Source organism: Schistocerca piceifrons, chromosome 9 (assembly GCF_021461385.2).
Source record: "Schistocerca piceifrons isolate TAMUIC-IGC-003096 chromosome 9, iqSchPice1.1, whole genome shotgun sequence".
In the NCBI taxonomy this organism is placed as follows: Eukaryota; Metazoa; Arthropoda; class Insecta; order Orthoptera; family Acrididae; genus Schistocerca; species Schistocerca piceifrons.
In genome coordinates, this window is record NC_060146.1 from 118,640,145 (window position 1) to 118,664,557 (window position 24,413).

Sequence of the window (24,413 nt, forward strand, 5' to 3'; positions counted from 1 at the left end):
AATGATGGAAATTATTCTTCTGAGTTAATGTATTTCGTTCTCTGACGTAAAAGAGACACTTGCACTGATACATTTTAAACGTACAACTACACTTGGCTCACTCACACTTGGAAAGCAAATGTTCTAAAAACGGTTCCAAACAGGATCACAATTCTTCTCTTTCAACTCCAAAGAGAGGAAAGACGCATTTTCGTTACCAAACGATGTACGTTTTCAGAAAACAGGATGTCACTAGCCAACATTTGTCAGTTCAAGAGACAGATGTGAACTCTGCTCATACAAAAAAGCTGAAATGTGGACTTCATTCTAAGCGTTCAGAGTGCAGTATTTTTTGTGTATTAATGAAAAAAGAACTGTTTTTATAGGTACCAGAAGCAATAATCTGAGCTGTATGATTCTTTTGGGAGTTCTCAGTCCCTTAATGTACTTAAAAAAATGGCTCTGAGCACTATTGGACTTAACATCTGAGGTCATCAGTCCCCTAGAACTTAGAACTACTTAAACCTAACTAACCTAAGGACATCACACACATCCATGCCCGAGGCAGGATTCGAACCTGCGACCGTAGCGTTCGCGCGGTTCCGGACTGAAGCGCCTAGAACTGCTCGACCACAGCGGCCGGCTTAATGTACTTCGCCTGTACAGTCTTGTTGGGACTTACAAGTCGTTGGAGCACTTCATGCTTTTACACTAAATAAAGGGTTAAAAATCCACATTTAAATCAGAAACATGGAAATAGGCCAACAGGCGCCTCCAACCCGAGCAAGATGTTCAAATCTATCTTCATTATTTTATTACTATTACTTTTTTTCAGACTAATAAATCAGACATCATTTAACCGAAACGGAAAGCGGCTTACGATCTCTTCAGGCGAATGCCGGGATAGTTCCTCCGACAATGCCGTGGCCAGTGTCCCTATTCTCTGTTCAATCGAACCCGTGCCCCGTTTCCAACGACCTCATTTCAGCGGGGCGTTAAACTTTAGCCTTCGAGTGACCTTCCTTCCAAGTGCCGACCTTTCTACCAGCCGCACATCACCATTACTCCACGACTGCTTTCGCGCTCAAGCGAGAAATGACTGACAAACAATGAGACAACTCGCGATTTGTAATTGTTTCTTCTAGTTGACAATTAGGTCGTTACTAGGGTGACCAGACGTCCGGATTAATCCGGACACGTCCTCCTTTTTAGCTCTTTGCCCAGGGTCCGTCGAATTTTTACAGTGTCCGGCTTTTTCGCAAGGTTGAGCGTAATACAGTTAAATTTACAATTCGCCCCGTTCTATTGCACTTTTCTTAAATACTTTAACTATTGGTACAGTCTTCGTGATGAACACGCACGAAAGCGGTGTTAGTAGGTGGCACCAGGATCGTCGATGTTATCGTTGATCTACCTATAAGCGAATGCAAATATCAGTTATTTAAAATTTTCGTATCGTATCTTCGCTTTATATTGGCTTGACTTCCTGTAGTGCACGTGTGATTTGCGAGTGCAATTTTTAACCGAGTGAGTTACGTAAAATATTTGGCTATGCCTAAACGAAAGTGTACATTTTCTGATGTCCTTCCCTGCAAATATCCGGCTTTAAGAAAGGAAATGAATTTGAAGCGGAATGTAAGATATGTGGAGCTGGTTCGTACATCTCAGTGGCTAATAACGTTAAGAAATAACTCGACAGATTAACTGTCATGGTTTTATTTCATTGTTTCATAGTCGTTCAATTTATTTGTATTCGGAAGATTAAAGTGCAGTTTACATGTCGTCAGCTGCTGCTTGAATCGTAGATGTTGGTAGCGGTGCGTCGAATGAAGGGAAGTAAATGGTCTTAAGTTTTTCGCTTTGTAAACAATTCCGTGTTGTTGACATAACAAAACAATTGACGCCACACTGTCACCACAATCAATGTTTTTAATTTTTTTATATGGATCATTTAACCACCACCTGACCATCAGTAACAATTAACTACTAGTTTTACCGGTAATTCCCGGCAGTCACGTGACTTGTCCAAAGCTGACGGGTGGTATCCTCATCTGCAGTTGACCCGTTTGATGTGTCCTCTTTTTACTTCCTTTGTTCTGCTTTTTGAAGCTGTTTGTCCTCCTTTTTAAGCAATTGCATCTGATCACTCTAGTCGTTAACTTCTCTGGCACGCGTTCACCAGCTCCTGCCCACTGTGCTGACTGCTGTTGTAAGATCCAGGCTTCATTCCCAGTCGCGAATCACCGCGGCAAGTCCAGCGGTTTGTAGCTGAGTCTGTACAAATACCGCATTGACACAGGTTCGCTATATGAAACGTGTTTCGTTGTCAGAACGGCAAGGCCTTTAACGACTATCGTAGCAGAAATAAAAACGGTAGCGAAGCAATGCCAGAAATACTTAACTCGGTTTTCAAATGTTGATTTGCAAAGGACGATACAGTATAATTTTAATTCTCGCACGACAGCAAAGATGAAATATTAGTATTAGTGGCGTGGAGAAAGAGTTCAAAGTCCGTCTAATGATTTGTGAAATTATGTCTTTAAATGAAAGAAATAAAACAAATTAATGAAGCCATTGACGCGCCTCTGAATGATGCTCGAAATCATGTATTTCACGTATTAAAAAAAATGTAGCTCTCGCCCAAATTAAAACATTTTTCAGATTGTGAGAGACATTATAGACATCTACAATATACGTGCATTTCCGAATTTTCACGTGATTTTGGTAGGAGATACACACTGTAAACCTAATATTTGTTACAAGTCAAACATCGACAAAAAACACGCCGGTTTCCCGAAGGTTATACAGAGTAGACGAAATCTGATACAGAACTTTGGAAAGATGGTAATGAACGGAAACAAACGTATTCAATAAGTTCCATAGCTTGCGAGATATATGACGAGATAGGTTTTACGCTTTTGCCCAGGTGGCAAAATTTCATTCAGACTGGTTCTTGAAATTAAAAAAATGTGTGATGGAATTTGAAAGATAACATGCGACATTCGCCCAGGGCCACAAACGGATAATTAACGAATGACGAAAAACCAGATCGAAAAAAAGTTCCCGAAGACGGCCACAAATCGCACTTTCTAATTTTTATTTACCGGTTTCTCTCTTCAGACGAACAAGAGCATCATCAGATTATAGACTGTAAAAGATACAAATTGAGATAATACGGGAAACTTACACTGATGTTACGCAGAGTACATACGGGGTGATCAAAAAGTCAGTGTAAATTTGAAAACTTAATGAACCACGGAATAATGTAGATAGAGGCAAAAATTGACACACATGCTTGGAATGACATGGGGTTTCATTAGGGAAAAAAAACCGAAGTATTGCTAGACGCGTGAAATATCTCTTGCGCGCGTCGTTTGCTGATGATCGTGTGCTCAGCCGCCACTTTCGTCATGCTTGGCCTCCCAGGTCCCCAGACCTCAGTCCGTGCGATTATTGGCTTTGGGGTTACCTGAAGTCGCAAGTGTATCGTGATCGACCGACATCTCTAGGGATGCTGAAAGACAACATCCGACGCCAATGCCTCACCATAACCCCGGACATGCTTTACAGTGCTGTTCACAACATTATTCCTGGACAACAGCTACTGTTGAGGAATGATGGTGGACATATTGAGCATTTACTGTAAAGAACATCATCTTTGCTTTGTATTACTTTGTTATACTAATTATTGCTATTGTGATCAGATGAAATGCCATATGTCTGACATTTCTTGAACTTTTGTATTTTTTTGATTCTAATAATACCCCATGTCATTCCAGGAATTTGTGTCAATGTGTACCTCTCTATCTACATTATTCCGTGATTTATTCAGTTTTCAAATTTATACTGACTTTTTGATCACCCGGTATAATATTTCCAGTACGGTAACTTCCGTTCAAAGTTAGCTGACAGCATTAAAGATTGCGTTTTAAGTTAGCTGACACCTCTAAAGATTAAACTGGCTGTACTACAGTACTTACACTTACATTTTAAGTACAGTAGTAAATGATGACATTGACAGCGCAAAGATGAAATTGACTGTATAACAGTACCTGTATCGTCCAAGGCATAGTGTATCCACAGATAATTTACATTTTAATCGCCTCTTTTATGGGTGTGTCTACAGGCATTTCACATCTGTACATGTCTCCTTATCTTTCAAAAAATACAAGTATATCTGTAAAAATTGAAATATCTTTCAAAATACATTAAAAAATACGTATTTGAAAATATCTTTACAGAAATGCGTTCAACACAACCGTTTTTAAAAATATTTCTGTTAGGAACACACGGCAGGTATTATATTTCCGTTGCTTATCTACTGCACTTTATCAAATAACTGGAAGAACCCACGCAAATTAAACTCCTTTTGTTCATTTAATAAATTTTTCGCGTTGCTCTTCTTTTCTACGAGAATTTCCAATTCTTCCAAAACATTTAAAAGAGGATCTTTGCGGCGAGGATAGTTTTCATACTATCTTGAATCTCAATGTATGTTTAGTTGTTTTCAAATACTCGCCGAATGCTTTGCGATTCGAAATTAGATTTCTGCGTTCCTTATAGCGTATTTTAAACACTCTTCCAGTTTGGCTAATGCACGTGCTCTGACAATTTTGGCGATTCATTTTATACAGTTCAGGATTTTTATATTTTTCCTTATATACACAGTCTTTGGGCATTAGTGCATGCCTATGGGAGTTGCTAGTTCGAAATGCTAATTTAACTTTTTGTCTTGGGAAACATCTCGCTATATGATTACTAGACCTTTGTATGTGAGTGTAATGTACCTTTTCTTTTCTACTGGCTTGCGTATGCTATTGTTTTTCTTTCGTTTAATATTTCTCTGTATAGTGTGGTACAATTTCATTTTTCACGTCCTTGGTAATTCTTCCTTAATGCTATCTTTTTTATTGTCTGTAATTCTGTAGCTCTGTCTTCATCTGTAAGTGGTAAATGTAACATTCTGTGTAAAGCTGAATTGAAATATCCTATTTTTGTGTACTGGATGGGATGATTTGAATTATTCCTAGTAATTATACCTGAATATGTAGGCTTCCTGTAAACTTTAAAAATATGTTTCCCTTTCGATCTACTAATTGACACGATACTGGAAATAGAATATGTACTTTAGTTAATCTCAATGTAAGTGTTCTGCATTATCTCAATTTGTTTCTCTTCCAGTGTATATTTTGATGATGGTCTTGTTCATTTGAAGAGCGAAGCCACTGTAGCCGAGCAGTTCTAGACACTTCAGTCTGGAACTGCGCGACCGCTACGGTCGTAGTTTCGAATTCTGTCTCGGGCATGGATGTGTGTGGTGTCCTTAGGTTAATTAGGTAAGTAGGTCTAAGTTCTAGGGGACTGATGACCACAGATGTTAAGTCCCATAGTGCTCAGGGCCATCCGAACCATTTTTGAAGAGTGAAGCCAGTAAATAAAAAATACAAAGTGAGACTTGTGGCCGTTTTCAAGAACTTTGTCTTAACCCCTCCAAGCAATGGCTGTTCTCCCGAAGGAAAAAAAAAAAGCGGTTACAGTGTGTGTGTGTGTGTGTGTGTGTGTGTGTGTGTGTGTGTACACAGTGTGTGACTGCGAGGAGGACGATCTACGTTTAATTCCCGGCACTGTCAGAGGAACGGCTACTTAAGTGAAGAGTAGCGGCTCCATGGTCGCGAAAGTCGACAAGGCCCGGGAGAGATGTATGAAGGAATCTATGAGAATCGCGCCCAGTGAGATTCGCGCCCAACAAGAAATGTGTGAGGATCGCGCCCAATACCTGCTCCATTTGTGTCGGGCTTACTCGCGCCCGGACCGTCCTAATCACCCTAAACTACCTGCTCCTCGGACACAGGGACCTGCCCCCCCTCGTACTAGGCACAGCCGCCGACTGTCTGATACACAAACACAGCCTTAGTGCCACTCCGGCTGTCGAAAAGTTCACAACGGGCGATTCGTGTATTTTTGACACAGTAGTTCAGATATGGAATTTTCAACCACTAATCACGGTATGCCATGTTGCCACTACGAAGGTCATTCTTACATAGTGAAGAGAACTAAAGAAGATGGAACAGTAACGTGGCGCTGTTCAAGACAGAGAGCAAACCACTGCCGGGGAATGTTGAAAACGAAGGATTCGACAGTGCTTTTTTCATTCGAGCATCAATGTGGACCTCCGGATGTCGCTCGGTTGGAAGTAAGGACGACTTTGAATCACGCAAAGAAGAGGGCAAGAGACGAAGAGACGTCAGTTTCAAAAATACAGTATATTCAGAGGAGCTGGGTTGCTGCATAATCGAGGCTATGATTTTGTCATTGAAATGCCAGAGCAGTAAACAACGAAGAGAGCTTTGTACTACCAGCAGGCAAAATCACGGGGAAACGACAGAGATCCACCGACAAGAGAAGAAATTGACCTAAAGGCAGATTTACTAGCTATGAACGATGGCAGCAGTTTTCTGTTAAGCGACGACAAACTAGGAGAGAGGATATTAGTTTTTAGCGGAAGGGCAGGAAGAGAGGCTCTAAGGAGTAAACAAGACTTTTTTATGGATGGTACGTTCAAGTGCTGCAGCAAACAGTTTTCGCAAATATACGCCATTCACGCCGACTTTGGGAGTACAAATAATGAGACAAACATCTATCCAGTTGCTTTTGCACTACGGCCAAACAAAAGAAAAGAGACGTACGTCCGTCTTTTCCGAAATTTGATAGAAAAAATTCCAGAATGGAAACCTGCAAACGTGACTGTAGACTTCGAATCAGCTGCGATTTCAGCAATTAAAGTTGTATTTCCGACAGCTGAAGTGCATGGATGTTATTTCCATATGAAAAAGTGTCTCTGGAGAAAAGTTCAAGAGCTAGGACTTACTCATGAATACAAAGAAAACGAAGAAGTGAGACAACGTGTTCGCATGTGTGCTGCGCTGGCGCTTTTACGGCCTGAAGATGTATATGATGGTTGGCTGGAGATACATTCACGTGCACCGAATATCCCCAAACTTTCTGAATTTTTTGACTACTTCGTAGACGGATGGTTGGAAAATGAAGAAACCCCTATCAACCTTTGGAGTTGCTAAAAACGGCGCCACCGAGCAACCAACGCTGTAGAAGGTTGGCACCACAAAATTAATAACGTGCTTGCTAAACCAAATCCGAAAATTAATGACGTTATTAGATGTTTGAAAAGAGAAGCAGAAAATTCAGCGTTCGTCTTAATGAGGGCAGAACTGAGTATGGAAGGTAAATGGAAAAAAACAGTCTACATGAAACGTGATGAAAGGTTGGGAAAAATAGTAAAAAAAATACGGAGAGGATGGTGAGATCAAGGATTGCTTGAAAGCCATATCCTACCAACAGAAACTTGACTGAATTTATCAGAAGCTGTATATAGATACAATAGTCTTCAAATGTAAATAGTAACTTATATAAAAATAATAAAAATTAAAAAAATATTGACGCTGCTTATTAGCTGATTTTAAACACGCCTAAATCACTTTTATTCTTTAGCCAGTCCAAAGCTTGGATAAAGTGTGATGGAAAGCAGATTATTTTTAAAATACAGTATATGTGTTTTACAATACACCAAAACAAAAGCGAACCCTTTTCAGAGTCAACCCTTTACAATTATACTTCTCATTAAAGAGTCGCCACCCCAATTCCTCGCTAGTTTTTATAAATTAAGAGTTAAAATTAAGTGAAATTACTAATCGCCAAGTATAGAGTCACTTGATATTTCTGAGTATTCAAGAAGTGTAGTTGTTATAATGAAAATGATATTGATAATGACTGCTGAATGGTACTGCAAGAGAAGCAAAAGAATGTAATCTCTCATATTTAGTGCAGTTGGTAGTGGTGTGTGGTAGAAACATAATTCTCTCTCTCTCTCTCTCTCTCTCTGGCTGACGGCTGAAAATTCCAGCTCGGAAACCTCCAGGAAGCGTCCCTCAACTCTTTTGTCTGCCGGGCAAGGGGATTAGCGGACCCGTCCTCGACCCTTTCTGGGCGCGAATCTCACTGGGCGAGTTTTTCAGTACACCGTATGAGTACCGCACGCCCCAGCGCACCGCATCCGAGTGTAGTCAACAGCAGAGGCTCAGGCGGCAGTGAATGCACTGTTATGGGCGGACAACGATGCTTATCTCATTCCACTTTCGACGGATTAGTGGAATCACCACCTCATTAGCTGCAGGCTCAACAATGACCACAAATAGCAAATGCTCTTGGATGCAAAACGGTCCAGACCACGTAACCATGAATTATACGAGAGTAAGTCAATTATTATCCGCAAAGGAGTTATAAAATTTTATTGTTATCAAATAGGAAACTTACAAGAACATCATTTTTCGACATAGTCTCATTGCGTTTCACCGCACTTGGTCCATCGTTGTACAAGCTTCCTGATGACCTCATAAAAGAGTGCTCTCGGATGAGCTGCGAGGCAGGAATGCACCGCTTTTTTCACTGCTTTGTCCGAGGCAAATCGATGGCCCCTTAATGCCTGTTTGAGTGGACCAAACAAGTGATAGAAGAGGCAAGATCGGGACTATGTGCAGGACGATCCAGCACTTCAAATTTGAGTTTCTGGAGCATTTCAGCAGTGTGGGCAGCAGTATGCGGACGAGCATTGTCGTGCAACAACACAACATATTTTGACAGCAATCCTCGGCGTTTGCTTCGAAGTGCATGCTTTAGCCTGGCAGTAAGCATCTCACTGTAACGTACACTGTTTATTGTTGTGCCCCTTTCCCCATAATGTTCCAGTACTGGACCTTGTGCGTACCAAAAAAACCGTGAGTATGAGTTTTCCTGCGGACGGTTGGGTCTTGAACTTTTTCTTGCACGGCGAATTTGGATGTTTCCGTCGGCCGGAGTGGCCGAGCGGTTCTAGGCGCTACAGTCTGGAACCGCGCGACCGCTACGGTCGCAGGTTCGAATCCTGCCTCGTGCTACGTTTAACTAGTTCTAACTTTTAGGGAACTGATGCCCTCAGAAGTTAAGTCCCATAGTGCTCAGAGCCATTTGAACCATTTTTTGGATGTTTCCATTCCACACTGTGCCGTTTACTCTCCGCCTCGTGTCCGCAGCTCGTGGTCGTGCGGTAGCGTTCTCGCTTCCCACGCCCGGGTTCCCGGGTTAGATTCCCGGCGGGGTCAGGGATTTTCTCTGCCTCGTGATGACTGGGTGTTGTGTGATGTCCTTGGGTTAGTTAGGTTTAAGTAGTTCTAACTTCTAGGGGACTGATGACCATAGATGTTAAGTCCCATAGTGCTCAGAGCCATTTGAACCATCTCCGCCATGTTTCGTCACCAGTAAAGAACCTGTCTACGTTGTTGTCCCTTCGTTACCATAGCGATCCAAACATTTTTTGCAGATGTCCAAGCGCTTTTGTTTATGCAGCTGTGTGAGTTGTTTTGAGACCCAACTTGCACTAACTTTATGAAACCCAAATCTGTTGTGGATGGTTTCCTAGGCAGAACCGTGACTAATCTGCAGACGATGTGCCACTTCGTCAATAGTTAATCATCTGTCTAAGAGAATAATTTCAGTTGAACGCTCAATGGTTTCTTCATTTGTGGCGGTAAACGGTCGTCCGTAACACTTGTGCGATCATTTCGGAATTTTTCTATCCACTCGTAGACACTTCTTTGTGGCAAAACACTGTTCCCGTACCGTAATGAAAGTCTTCGATGAATTTCGGCCCCTGATACGCCTTCCGACCACGCATTTAAAAAATAAATAAATAATAAAAAAAAACGGATCACTGAACGTTGCTCTTCTTTGGTGAAAATAGACAGCGAAGCAGCCATGACTAACAGCACGGCAGCGATAACAAAACTAACCTAGCAGCATGAAAATTGCAAAGGTATAACAACAAATATCTGCCATCTGGTTTCTGTACAAATTGTAGATAGCCTTTCGTTCCCTGAAGGCGGCAGGGGTAAAATACAGGGAGCGAAAGGCTATTTACAATTTGTACAGAAACCCGATGGTTGGGAAGGGAGTGAGATAGGGTTGTAGCCTTTCCCGATGTTATTCAATCTGTATATTGAGCAAGCATTAAAAGAAACAAAAGAAAAATTCGGAGTAGGTATTAAAATCCATGAAGAAGAAATAAAAACTCTGAGGTTCGCCGATGACATTGTAATTCTGTCAGAGACAGAAAAGGACTTGGAAGAGCAGTTGAACGGAATGGACAGTGTCTTGAGAGGAGGATATAAGATGAACATCAACAAAAGCAAAACGAGGATTATGTAATGTAGTCGAATTAAGTCAGGTGATGCTGAGGGAATTAGATTAGGAAATGAGACACTTAAAGTAGTAAAGGAGTTTTGATATTTGGGGAGCAAAATAACTGATTATAGTCGAAGTAGAGAGGACATAAAATGTAGACTGGCAACGGAAAAGAAAGCGTTTCTGAAGAAGAGAAATTTGTTAACATCGAGTATAGATTTAAATGTCAGGAAGTCGTTTCTGTAAGTATTTGTATGGAGTCTAGCCGTGTATGGAAGTGAAACATGGACGATAAATAGTTTGAACAACAAGAGAATAGAAGCTTTCGAAATGTGGTGCTACAGAAGGATGCTAAAGATTAGAAGGGTAGATCACATAACTAATGAGGAGGTATTGAATAGAATTGGGGAGAAGAGGAATTTGTGGCACAACTTGACTAGAAGAAGGGATCGGTTGGTAGGACATGTTCTGAGGCATGAAGGGATCACAAATTTAGTATTGGAGGGCAGCGTGGAAGGTAAAAACTGTAGAGGGAGACCAAGAGATGAATGCACTAAGCAGATTCAGAAGGATGTAGGTTGCAGCAGGTACTGGGAGATGAAGAAGCTTGCACAGGATAGAGTAGCATGAAGAGCTACATCAAACTAGTCTCAGGACTGAAGACCACAACAACAACAAATAAACAGCATGCGTCATCAACGTAAAATGACAGTACTACCAAAATAAACTAAAATATAACTAAATTGCCTCGTACACAATGGCAGAAAAAATATTTCAGCACCGAGAAGGGGTTGTGCGACATAAACGAAAGTTGGTAAGCGTGTTTCTATATCTTAAAGATGATTATTCAAATTTCGCGTCAGTCGCATAAGAGTGGCGCTAGTAGCGTCATTATCATGCAAATCAAGTTTGCTTTAAATACTCACTCGAAACGCCGTGAGCGTAAGATACCTTTGAGATTCGACGTGGTGAGTTGATATTAATGAATAATGCTTTTAAGGAGGCAATGACGCCAATCATCATCTCACTGAGTTTGAACGAAGTCGTGTAATACGGCTACGAGAAGCTCGATATTCCTTCTGCGATATTGTAAAAAGACTTGCCAGGAATGTAGCCACGGCACATGATTGCTGGGAGCGGTAGTCGCGAGAATATACGGTCGCAAGTAGACCGGGCTCCGGATGGTCACGTCGCACCATATAAAGGGACGACCATCATGTCCGGTGTGGGGCTCTGCAGCAGTTGGCACCACAGCGACACAACGAACTGTTACAAATCGATGACTTCAAGGACAGCTCCGAGACAGACGATCTGCACCGTGCATTCCACTGACCTCAAACCGTCGCCATCTGCGGCTTCAGTGGTGCCAAGCGAGAGCTCATTGGAGGGAAGAAGAAATCTGGTTCTGCCTCGGTGCCGGTGATGGCCGTGTATTACACTACTGGCCATTAAAATTGCTACACCACGAAGATGACGTGCTACAGACGCGAAATTTAACCGACAGGACGATGATGCTGTGATACGCAAATGATTAGCTTTTCAGAGCATTCACACCAGGCTGGCGCCGGCGGCGACACCTGCAACGTGCTGACATGAGGAAAGTTTCCAACCGATTTCTCATACACAAACAGCAGTTGACCGGCGTTGCCTGGTGAAACGTTGTTGTGATGCCTCGTGTAAGGAGGAGAAATGCGTACCATCACGTTTCCGACATTGATAAAGGTCGGATTGTAGCCTATCGCGATTGCGGTTGATCGTATCGCGACAATGCTGCTCGCGTTGATCGAGATCCAATGACTGTTAGCAGAATATGGAATCGGTGGGTTCAGGAGGGTAATACGGAACGCCGTCCTGGAACCCAACGGCCTCGTACCACTAGCAGTCGAGATTACAGGCATCTTATCCGCACGGCTGTAACGGATCGTGCAGCCACGTCTCGATCCCTGAGTCAACAGATGGGGACGTTTGCAAGACAACAACCATCTGCACGAACAGTTCGACAACGTTTGTAGCAGCATGGACTATCAGCTCGGTGACCATGGCTGCAGTAACCCTTGACGCTGCATCACAGACAGGAGCGCCTGCGATGGTGTACTCAACGACGAACCTGGGTGCACGAATGGCAAAACATTATTGTTTTCGGATGAATCCAGGTTCTGTTTACACCATCATGATGGTCACATCCGTGTTTGGCGATATCGCGGTGAACGTACATTGCAAGCGTGTATTCGTCATCGCCATACTGGCGTATCACCTGGCGTGATGGTATGGGGTGCCATTGATTACACGTCTCGGTCACCTCTTGTTCGCATGGACGGCACTTTGAACAGTGGACGTTACATTTCAGATGTGTTACGACCCGTGGCTCTACCCTCCATTCGATCCCTGCAAAACCCTACATTTCAGCAGGATAATGCACGACCGCATGTTGCAGGTCCTGTATGGGCCTTTCTGGACACAGAAAATGTTCGACTGCTGCCCTGGCCAGCACATTCTCCAGATCTCTCACCTATTGAAAACGTCTGGTCAATGGTGGCCGAGCAACTGGCTCATCACAATACGCCAGTCACTGCTCTTGATGAACTGTGGTATCATGTTGAAGCTGCATGGGCAGCTGTACCTGTACACGCCATCCGCGCTCTGTTTGACTCAATGCCCAGGCATATCAAGGCCGTTATTACGGCCAGAGGTGGTTGTTCTGGGAACTGATTTCTCAGGATCTATGCACCCAAATTGCGTGAAAATGTAATCACATGTCAGTTCCAGTATAACATTTTTGTCCAACGAATACCCGTTTATCATCTGCATTTCTTCTTGGTGTAGCAATTTTTATGGCCAGTAGTGTAGATGGAGGCCAGATGCAACCAACCTGTCTGCATGGTACACACACTGGACCCACACCTTGAGAGTCAGGGATGCGAGTTCGTATGACAGCAGGAGCACTCTCGTGGTTATCTCAGGCACCTGATTGCATATTTGAACGTCAGTCTGGTGATTCGACCTGTTATGCTGCCATTCATGAACAGCATTCCAGGGGCTCTTTTCCAACGGGACACCTATAGCCTACATACCGCTGTTGTAACCCAACATCCTCTACAGAGCATGGCCTGCTCGATCACCAGATCCGCCTACAATCGAGCACATATGGATATTACATTTCAACGGCTTATCTAGCGCTTACGTTAACCTGTGAGCTTGCAATGTTAAACACGTATACAGGGTGGTCCATTGATTGTGACCGGGCCAAATATATCACGAAATAAGCGTGAAACGAAGAAACTACAAAGAACGAAACTTGTCTAGCTTGAAGGGGGAAACCAGGTGGCGCTATGGTTGGCCCGCTACATGGCGCTGCCATAGGTCAAACGAATATCAACTGCGTTTTTTTTTAAATATAGGTACCCCCATTTTTATTACATATTGGTGTAGTGCATAAGAATTATGAATGTTTTAGTTGGACCACTTTTTTCGCTTTGTGATAGATGGCGCTGTAATAGTCACAAACATATGGCTCACAATTTTAGACGAACAGTTGGTAACAGGTAGGTTTTTCAAATTAAAATACAGAACGTAGGTACGTTTGAACATTTTATTTCGGTTTTTCCAATGTGATACATGTACCTTTGTGAACTTATCATTTCAGAGAACGCATGCTGTTACAGCGTGATTACCTGTAAATTCCACATTAATGCAATAAATGCGCAAAATGATGTCAGTCAACCTCAATGCATTTGGCAATATGTGTAACGACATTCCTCCCAACAGCGAGTAGTTCGCGTTCCGTAATGTTCGCACATGCCTTGACAATGCGCTGACGCATGTTGTCAGGCGTTGTCGGTGGATCACGATAGCAAATATCCTTCAACTTTCCCCACAGAAAGAAATCCGGGGACGTCAGATCCCGGTGAACGTGCGGGCCATGGTATGATGCTTCGACGACCAATCCACCTGTCATGAAATATATTCAATACCGCTTCAACCGCACGCGAGCTATGTGCCGGACATCCATCATGTTGGAAATACATCGCCATTCTGTCATGCAGTGAAACATCTTGTAGTAACATCGGTCCAACTAAAACATTCATATTTCTTTAGGTACTACACGAATATGTAATAAAAAATGGGGGTTCCTATTAAAAAAAAAAAAAAACGCAGTTGATATCCATTTGACCTATGGCAGCGCCATCTAGCGGGCCAACCATTGCGCCATCTGGTTTCCCCCTTCAAGCTAGACAAGCTCCGTTCTTTGTAGTTTTTTCGTTTGATGCCTATTTCGTGAGATATTTGGCCCGGTCACTATCAATGGACTACCCTGTAGACAAATGTATTCCGGAAATTTCAGTACCCTAAATTATTGCTTTTTGGTGTTGCGACTTTTTCCGATAGTATATTTCACATAAAAGTGCAATAAATCTAATTAATATCAATTTATTTTTCAGAATTAATAATGCAACTGTGAAACTTCCTTGCGTGAAAAGTAACAGTGGTTTGTATAAAACGGAGGTCTACCTCTACGCACAGGCCACAAGCCACTTTACAGTGCATCGCAGAGGATACATGGCAGCAGCATTATCGATTTTCTGTCCTATTCCATTTGTGTGTTATTTGTGTGTCTCCGTACGCGCTCCAATCGTTCCTGTCTTCCTTATGATCCGTACTGGAGGTACGCGACGGTGTGAACGTAATGGTCACACAGTCTTCTTCGACTATACGTTCCCAAAACTTACCCAGCGTTAACTTCGTCATCTCTCTTCTGAGGCTTCCCATTGCAATTCCACGAGCATTTGTGTTATACTTTCTTACAGGCTTTACCGACGTGTTACGACGCTAGCAGCGCGTCTCTGAATTCGTCCTGTGCCTGCTTCCTAGCTGATCTGATAATGGGGCGTCCATTAATTATGTGAGCTCTTAATAGGGCGTGGAGTAAGGGTCCCGCAGAATCTCACCAAATCTCATTAAAGGAAGGGCAGGAGTCAATTAAAATTTCACATCAGCTTCTTAATTCCGAGAATATACATTATTGTAACCCACCGGTCTTTATGGCCTCTCTGAGCTGAACGCTTTACACGTTTGCATCTCTTGAAACAGTGAAAGAAGCTGCATAAATATTCAGATGTCAAAGTGTTGCAAAGATTGGCAATTTGCTTTAAATGTTCAGAAATGTAAAATTGTGCGCATCACATAACGAAAAAACTTTGTATCCTACGACTATAATGTTAATGAGTCGCCACTGGAATCAGTCAGTTCATACAAGACCTGGTGTGACACTTACTAGAAATATGACAAAGGCTCACTCTATGTAAAGTTGGTGGCACATTTCTTTTCATTGATAGGATACTGCGAAAAAGGCAATCAGTGTAAAAGGAGGGCTGGCTACAAATCATTTCTGCAACCCACCCTAAAAATGGTTCAAGTGTTTGGATCCCGTGTCAAATAGGTCTAACAGGGGATACTGAACGTATCCAGAGAAGGGCAGCACGAATGGTCGCAGGTTAGTTTGAACAGTGGGAAAGTGTCACAGGGATACTGAATTGGCAGGCACTTCAAGATAGTTTCTGTCTATCCCGAGAAAGTCTTTTAACAAAGTTTCAAGAACCGGTTTCAAAAAGATGACTCTACGAATGTATTACAATACCCTACTTATCGCACCAATAGAGATCGTGAGGATAAGATTATATTATTTACGGCACCGAGAAATTTAAGCAATCATTTTTCCCGTGCTTCATCCGAGAATGGAACGAGAAAAAGCTCTTACAACTAATACAGTGGGACGAATCCTCCGCCATACACGTCGCGGTGGTTGTCTCCTATCCTTTTCAATGCAAAATTAGAAAATATGACTGACCACTACTCCCTAGATGACAATGAGGCAACAACTGGAAGAAGAAGAATATGGAGTTTGCAAACGACGTAGTCCTTCTAGCAACAGATGAGAAAGAAATACAGGATATAGTGCATGCCACTGAAGATAAAGGAACTAGTTACGAAATGAAAAATGAATACAAAGACAACAGAAGTTATGGCACTAGGAGGAAATAAAGGGGTAAAGATAAAGCTGAATGGAGAAATGTGTAAAGCTTTCAATACCTAGGGAGCAGTTTAGCAGCCGACTGGTAAGCGGTACTGAAATTAAAAGCACGATAGTAATGAGGAAAGAAGCTTTTTGTAAGAAAAGGAGAGTTTTCTGCAACAATATGGACAAAGCTTCGCCGGCCGTTGTGGCCGAGCGTTTCTAGGCGCTTCGGTCCGGAACTGCTCTGCTGCTACGATCGCAGGTTCGAATCCTGCCTCGGGCGTGGATGTGTGTGAGGTCCTTACGTTTAAGTAGTTCGAAGTCTAGGGCACTGATGACCTCAAATGTTAAGTCCCATAGTCATCAGACCCATTTGAACCACTTTTTTTCCTACAAAGCTTCGAGTAAAAGACTAATTAAGACCTCTGATACCATAGCAGATGTCCGGGAGACAGACCCACCAACAACGCAAACGGACGGTAAACCCGTCTTATTGAATTTTATTTTGGATTTCCAACAAAAATTCGTGGCCATCAAGCTGACCGTTTTCGCTGCAGGGCAGAGGAGTTCGCATTTCGTAGTATTAACAGCCGTTGTAGCACCAGTAGCACAAAATAATGTAGACACTGGGACAAGAGACACCGAATATGCATTGTAACACGTAAATACACTCCTGGAAATGGAAAAAAGAACACATTGACACCGGTGTGTCAGACCCACCATACTTGCTCCGGACACTGCGAGAGGGCTGTACAAGCAATGATCACACGCACGGCACAGCGGACACACCAGAAACCGCGGTGTTGGCCGTCGAATGGCGCTAGCTGCGCAGCATTTGTGCACCGCCGCCGTCAGTGTCAGCCAGTTTGCCGTGGCATACGGAGCTCCATCGCAGTCTTTAACACTGGTAGCATGCCGCGACAGCGTGGACGTGAACAGTATGTGCAGATGACGGACTTTGAGCGAGGGCGTATAGTGGGCATGCGGGAGGCCGGGTGGACGTACCGCCGAATTGCTCAACACGTGGGGCGTGAGGTCTCCACAGTACATCGATGTTGTCGCCAGTGGTCGGCGGAAGGTGCACGTGCCCGTCGACCTGGGACCGGACCGCAGCGACGCACGGATGCACGCCAAGACCGTAGGATCCTACGCAGTGCCGTAGGGGACCGCACCGCCACTTCCCAGCAAATTGGGACACTGTTGCTCCTGGGGTATCGGCGAGGACCATTCGCAACCGTCTCCATGAAGCTGGGCTACGGTCCCGCACACCGTTAGGCCGTCTTCCGCTCACGCCCCAACATCGTGCAGCCCGCCTCCAGTGGTGTTGCGACAGGCGTGAATGGAGGGACGAATGGAGACGTGTCGTCTTCAGCGATGAGAGTCGCTTCTGCCTTTGGTGCCAATGATGGTCGTATGCGTGTTTGGCGCCGTGCAGGTGAGCGCCACAATCAGGACTGCATACGACCGAGGCACACAGGGCCAACACCCGGCATCATGGTGTGGGGAGCGATCTCCTACACTGGCCGTACACCACTGGTGATCGTCGAGGGGACACTGAATAGTGCACGGTACATCCAAACCGTCATCGAACCCATCGTTCTACCATTCCTAGACCGGCAAGGGAACTTGCTGTTCCAACAGGACAATGCACGTCCGCATGTATCCCGTGCCACCCAACGTGCTCTAGAAGGTGTAAGTCAACTACCCTGGCCAGCAAGATCTCCGGATCTGTCCCCCATTGAGCATGTTTGGGACTGGATGAAGCGTCGTCTCACGCGGTCTGCACGTCCAGCACGAACGCTGGTCCAACTGAGTCGCCAGGTGGAAATGGCATGGCAAGCCGTTCCACAGGACTACATCCAGCATCTCTACGATCGTCTCCATGGGAGAATAGCAGCCTGCATTGCTGCGAAAGGTGGATATACACTGTACTAGTGCCGACATTGTGCATGCTCTGTTGCCTGTGTCTATGTGCCTGTGGTTCTGTCAGTGTGATCATGTGATGTATCTGACCCCAGGAATGTGTCAATAAAGTTTCCCCTTCCTGGGACAATGAATTCACGGTGTTCTTATTTCAATTTCCAGGAGTGTAGTATACGTCTCGCGAGGGTGCCTTAGTAACACGAGAAAAATCGTATCCAGAATCTAGAGTTAGTGGACGGGGGTTTCGAGGGAAACTCGTTTTAGTTTCGCCGTGGACGAAATTGTTTTGAAATTCCACGTATAATGGCTCTGGATACAATGGTCGATTTCCATTATCCACTACCTGTTTCAGCTTTCTACAAACTGACGCTGAATTAATACGGCTGGTATGCGTCTTGCGGGTCAGGAAGTGAAGTCGGTTTCTGAAATTTTTTCCTAGCAGGACTGCAGCTTTCTAACCCTGCCACTACGGCATTAATGACGAAATCGTTCGTGGAGGTTTTACAGGACAAAAAACTCGCCGTTAACTAGAACTATTTCAAAAAAATTGTTGCCTATAGTCGGAAGCTAAAACTCTTTGAAGTAACATAATGGCACAACAAACTGCGCCACATCACGTGTTCCAGCCTTGTGGGGTCTTTTCAGTAGGAGAGCAAGAAACATAAACCGTCACTGACGCTGAAAGCTGACCCGAGTACTTTATATTCGATGTATAAAATTATATGTGCTTGATCTACACGACTATGTTTCTTTCTTTTTATTTCTAGTAACTATATCAGCAGTACTATTGCATTGTTTGTTTCAACACTGGCAGAGAAAGCAAACTGAGGTCAGATCAACGCATATAGACTGCACTTTCACTTTTTTCTATTTGTAAAGCGACGTCAGTGAGACTCATCCATCGATGTTCAAATCGTCAATTAACAGGTCAGCAAAAGACTTGAATAAAGGCAATTGCTAGTATTTGGCGTTAGCTAATAACGCACTACTGGCTTTTCGGTTATAAATGTTGTACGCTGGGATAAATTAGGCGCGATAACTAGCACTCCGTAATCAAGAACGAAGTTACATTCCTGCTCAACATCTACCGATAATTGCCGATCTTTAGTTGTTAGCCAGCAGCAAACCTGCGCTGGTGCTTAAGATGTAGGGACAGCTGTATGCTGCCCCCCACCCTATCGGCGATATTGACGTCAGAATCGCGGCAGCCATTGCGCATGCGCATAAGAGTTAGGTCGCGTCAGTCGAAGGGAGGCGTTGCAAGGTAACGTGAATGCCGTGCTGCCTAATACATGCCAGTATCGTGTTTACCTCTCGTGCTAGATTCGAATTGAAACAAGTGACAGACGTCGTTCTTAGTGCTTCATTTAGTACGGGCGCGTGTGAATGTGTTTGCGACGAGAGCAGAAAGTGAAGCAGTAGTTTGCCAAATCTGGCCTGGGGCCAAGGTGAAAGCACTTGCGTGCAGTAACAAACAGTTTGTGCGTTGTTCCCACTGTTCTGGCTACAACGTCGCCTGTGTCACAGACAGTGAAGGTAACGTGGATTTTACCTCTCTGGCTTAAAGTACGCAGCACAGCACGGACCCACCCATGATGACTAATATCGACGAGGCGGTTGTAAAGTCTAAGCGACCTGCAGACAGCGCCTTCAAACAGCAACGATTGGCAGCATGGCAGCCGATATTGACAGCCGGCACAGTGCTACCAACGTTCTTCGTCATCGGCATCGCCTTCATCCCTGTCGGTATAGGTCTGCTGCACTTTTCGTACGAAGTAAAGGAATTCACACTCGATTACACCGAGTGTAAGGAGTACCTGCCGGACAAGCGAGTACACGGCTCAGAAAGGTGCTCCGACGTCATCGACAAGAACCGGACGTGCATCTGTCAAGAGGACTTCACACTCACCGAAGAATTCGCCGGCAAGGTGTACATGTACTATGGGCTGTCAAATTTCTACCAGAATCACCGGCGGTACGTAAAGTCGCGTGACGACAACCAGCTGTTGGGCCAACTCGATCAGCCTCCTTCCAAGGACTGCAGCCCGTACGATTACACGAACGACACTACCAACAAAATGCCTATAGCCCCCTGCGGTGCTATCGCCAACTCACTCTTCAGTGACAAACTGACGATTCTTTCACACCGGATGGACAATCAGGAAGTCCCAATGCTGCGTAAGGGAATCGCCTGGCCGTCTGACAAGCAAATCAAATTTCGCAACCCACCTGCACCCAACGGAAACTTGTCTGCAGCCTTCCAGGGTTACGCCAAACCCCTCCGCTGGGCTAAACCTGTCTACGAGCTCGATCCAGACGACCCGGAGAACAACGGTTTCCAGAATGAGGACCTCATTGTGTGGATGAGAACTGCAGCCTTGCCCGAGTTCAGGAAGCTCTACCGCCTCGTCAACCATAATGCTACCGGCTACGTCGATGGACTACCTCGTGGTAACTACACTCTAAGAGTTCAATACAACTACCAAGTAAACGCCTTTAATGGCACGAAATACATGATATTATCAACTACGTCGCTACTAGGTGGGAAAAATCCGTTTCTTGGCATTGCCTACATAGTCGTAGGATCCGTCTGCCTTTTCCTGGGCATAGTGTTCCTGTTCATCCATGTAAAATGTGGGAAGAGCACCTCGGAGATGATAAACGTAAATCCCAGGACTCCGTATCAGTAGATGTAATATGGACAGCAACATAATTTTCTGTAAAACAGAAGATCTCATTGATGTTTCTGTGTATGCGAGTTTTTTTCCTACGTGGTGGTGCTAGCAAAGCTTTAGCAGTTGCAGGAGGCCTTTCAGTTTTTAGTAACTCGCTTACAGTGCTCTGTTTGTGTACAAAAGCAGCAGCCTCTTAACGAAATTTGATTTCACGTAATTAGGTGCAAAGTCCATTTATTTGCTAGAGTGTTTAAATAATGTTGAATTTTAATAATTCTTCGCTACCTCGCCCGCATCTAATATGTGTTGTTCGTGTTATGCACAGCATTCTGTGATAGACATATGCAAGATTGAGAGCTAATTTCTCAACCAAAGTATTTAATTTTACTACAGAAGTATTAAGTATTATATGGTTTGTATATATGAGAGACTGCTTTGTGCAGCAATGTTGCATTTTGTAAGTGAAATTTAATGTTTCTAAATTCTGATAGTGTATTTTTGTTTTATATATTTGTGAATATACTTGTTGAAAATATAAAACAATGCCACAAGCCATGTGTTATATCTCTTGGTTCTTTTACATTTTTCCTTTATGGGAAAAACTTTATTACTTCTACAGGTCAGTGAGAGTACTGTGCTAAAATTGCAAAATAATTGATATTTGCAATAAGTTACAAAAACTGAGTCATACTCACTAAGCCTACATAAGATATTCCCACTACATAGGATTTACATCAACTGACTGAATGAACTCAAGTTACCAATAATTGAATACTATCTGTCAATTGTTACAATTAAACTTAAATTTTTTACATCCATCTTATGATCTTATTTGTAAGAGCAAGGCAATGTATGACTACCTTAATATTTTCCCCATAATTTACACAATTCTTTATATGGTGGACCACATGCATCAGATCTGAACTAGTTCTGGTTTACTGGTATTTTACAGTAAAACCTGAATTGTGTATGTTTCATGTATGCATATTCTTGTTGTGACAGATGTTTTAATTATTGTTTATTTGCAGAATGCCAAGGCAGAGTGTGTGTGCGAAGATTGTAATGGCAAATGTGTTAGAAACTATTGAATTAGAGATTTAATATTTCTGTGCTGTCTGTCCACATCTACATCCATACTCTGCAAACCACTGTGAATTGTATGGCAGTGTACTCTCTTGTCATCACTTTTAGAAGAAAATACAGTACCTTCTGTTTACTGCATGTTATCTGCAATGTTATGAATTAATGAATACAGAATAATGCAGATTAAGTCAAATATCAAAACAAGGGTTTCCAATTACTAACATTCAGGGAACACACTTTGTTTCTTACAGTAGTGTCTACACTCATTGTACCCACTGGATAGTTTACCAGTAACTGTTTTCTAAAGTGACTTGTTTCATACTTAAGATTTCAAAATTTTAATTGTAGAGGTGGAAAGCTGTTCTGTTGAAAAGGTGTTGTTTTCTTTTAAGTGAGTCTTATTGTACTGGTAAATAACAAAGCAAAGTAAAACACACACACACACACACACACACACACACACACACACACACACACACAGAGGTATTCAGATGACAGAAATATGAATGTTGAGATGGCATGGAATTTCACTGCATTAATGAATTATATGAGTCCCTTTTTAACTGTTATAAACTCAGTGCTAATACTGTCTTTACAAATATGTGTATTATTTTGGTATCCAGCAATGTGTGCAGTACATCAGTACACTTTTGGTAATAGTAACACGCCTTTATTAGGCCTAATGAATTTTGCTTCCATTTTTACTGTAGTTAAACTTGAAATAAGTAACCATTGTACACATGTGATATAATTCAGATATTGTTATTTAAATTACTAAAAGAGCTGTTCATCACAAAGTCAAGAACCTCTGAGGTAGGTGACACAGCTGTTTTCTGTGAGGAATCTGTTTATACAAAGTTGGCATGGAATGTCCCAACATACCTAAACTAACTTTTCCAGTATGTAAACCACTTCCAGTGTTCTCTCAAATCAGGTATGTAGCATAAATAGTTATTATGGAGTAATGGATAAAAACAGAAGCTGAATTGTGTAAGAGAGAGTGATTTTTTAGATGCTTTTTGCTAATATAATATAATTTGTAATAAATTAATAAACAATGAGAATACCTTACCACTTATAATTGGTTGCTAGTGTACTTTGCAAAATTGGCCTTCATTAGGTGCTTCTGTCTGTTAACGCATAACCTTATACATTCTCCTTCATAATGTGAGTTACATTACACAGTGCAGTGTGTGAATGGGTATAAATGCTGACAGAAGGAAACAGAATATTTGGAATCTAAATTAGCCCATGAAAAGTTTGTTAAACATTCAGAAAAAAATAAACAATTCAATTAAATGTCTTTTGTGCAAAATGAGATGTTTTTCATGAAAATATTCTCCGTATTGAGAGTCGGTATTTTCTGCATTTTAGTATAGTCATCACCCTTGTCCTCATGACTTTGTGATTAATTTTATGCACAGATACACATTTCCTACACATCTTCTGCCACCAAATAATGCAGGTGTATGTCCCACAACACCTGAGAATGGTGATAAATTCTTGAAAGGTGTCATGCTATTACAGCATGCGATATCTGTCTTTTTGAAGTATAACAGCATGCTTGCAGATTTGGAATAATATAACTTATGATTTGAGTGCATTTCTGAAAAATGTGAGTATACACATCAAGTTTCTAAACAATAATAACCTAGTAGAGAATGCCTGGTACCTGCATTATTTACCCTGTTGCTCACTTTCAATTCAAAGCATGCTATGTTGGAAATGCCTGCACACAATTCTGTATGAGTCCCAATATCTGTGATATCTATACAACTGAAAGAAATATATTCTTGGGGTTCTCTATGAACACACAACTCTTAGGATTTCAAAGTAGACTTGGGTGCAACAGATGATGCCTCTTGTAAAATCAACCACTGAAGTTTCTAATGTTAGAATCTGAGTATTTCTTCAATGTAGCTAGTCACATTGCTCTGACAAGAACTGTAGTAGTTGTGGTTGTCAGTCCAAAAATTGGTTTGATACAGCTCTCCATGCTACTCTATCCTGTGCGACCTTCTTAACTTCAAACAACTACTGCCACTTACTTTCCTCTGAATCTGCTTACAGTATTCATCTCTTGGTCTCACTGTACAATTTTACTTCCTATACTTTTCTCTAATACTACATTGGTAATCCCTCCATGTCTTTGAATGTGTCCTGTCGACCAATCCCAATCTCTTCTTCTAGTCAGGTTGTGCCACAAATTTCTTTTCTCCCTGCTAGCCATCGAATCTTCAGCATTCTCCTGTAGCACCCCTTTTCAAAAGCTTCTATTCTCGTGTAAGCTGTTTTATCATCCATGTTTCACTTCTATCCATGGCTACACTCCAGACAGATACCTTCAGAAAAGGCTTCTTAACACAAATCTAAATTTGATATTATCAAATTAGTCTTCCTCAAACACTTTGCATGGCTAGTCTCATTTCATATCTTCTCTAGTTTGGCCATCATCAATTATTTTGCTGCCGAAATAGCAGAACTCATCTGCTGCTTTAAGTGTCCCATTT

General features: G+C 42.6%; 2 protein-coding genes across 2 annotated transcripts in view; one reads left to right on the forward strand and one right to left on the reverse strand.

Moving 5' to 3' along the window:
- The window catches only part of LOC124717004 (centrosomal protein of 164 kDa), a 630,067-nt gene that overhangs the window by 303,880 nt on the left and 301,774 nt on the right, over positions 1-24,413 (reverse strand). The window lies entirely within an intron of this gene.
- On the forward strand, positions 19,381-22,046 carry LOC124717005 (cell cycle control protein 50A). The gene has a single exon (XM_047243632.1). The coding sequence runs from the start codon at positions 19,738-19,740 to the stop codon at positions 20,833-20,835; it is 1,098 nt and encodes a 365-aa protein (XP_047099588.1). The 5' UTR covers positions 19,381-19,737; the 3' UTR covers positions 20,836-22,046.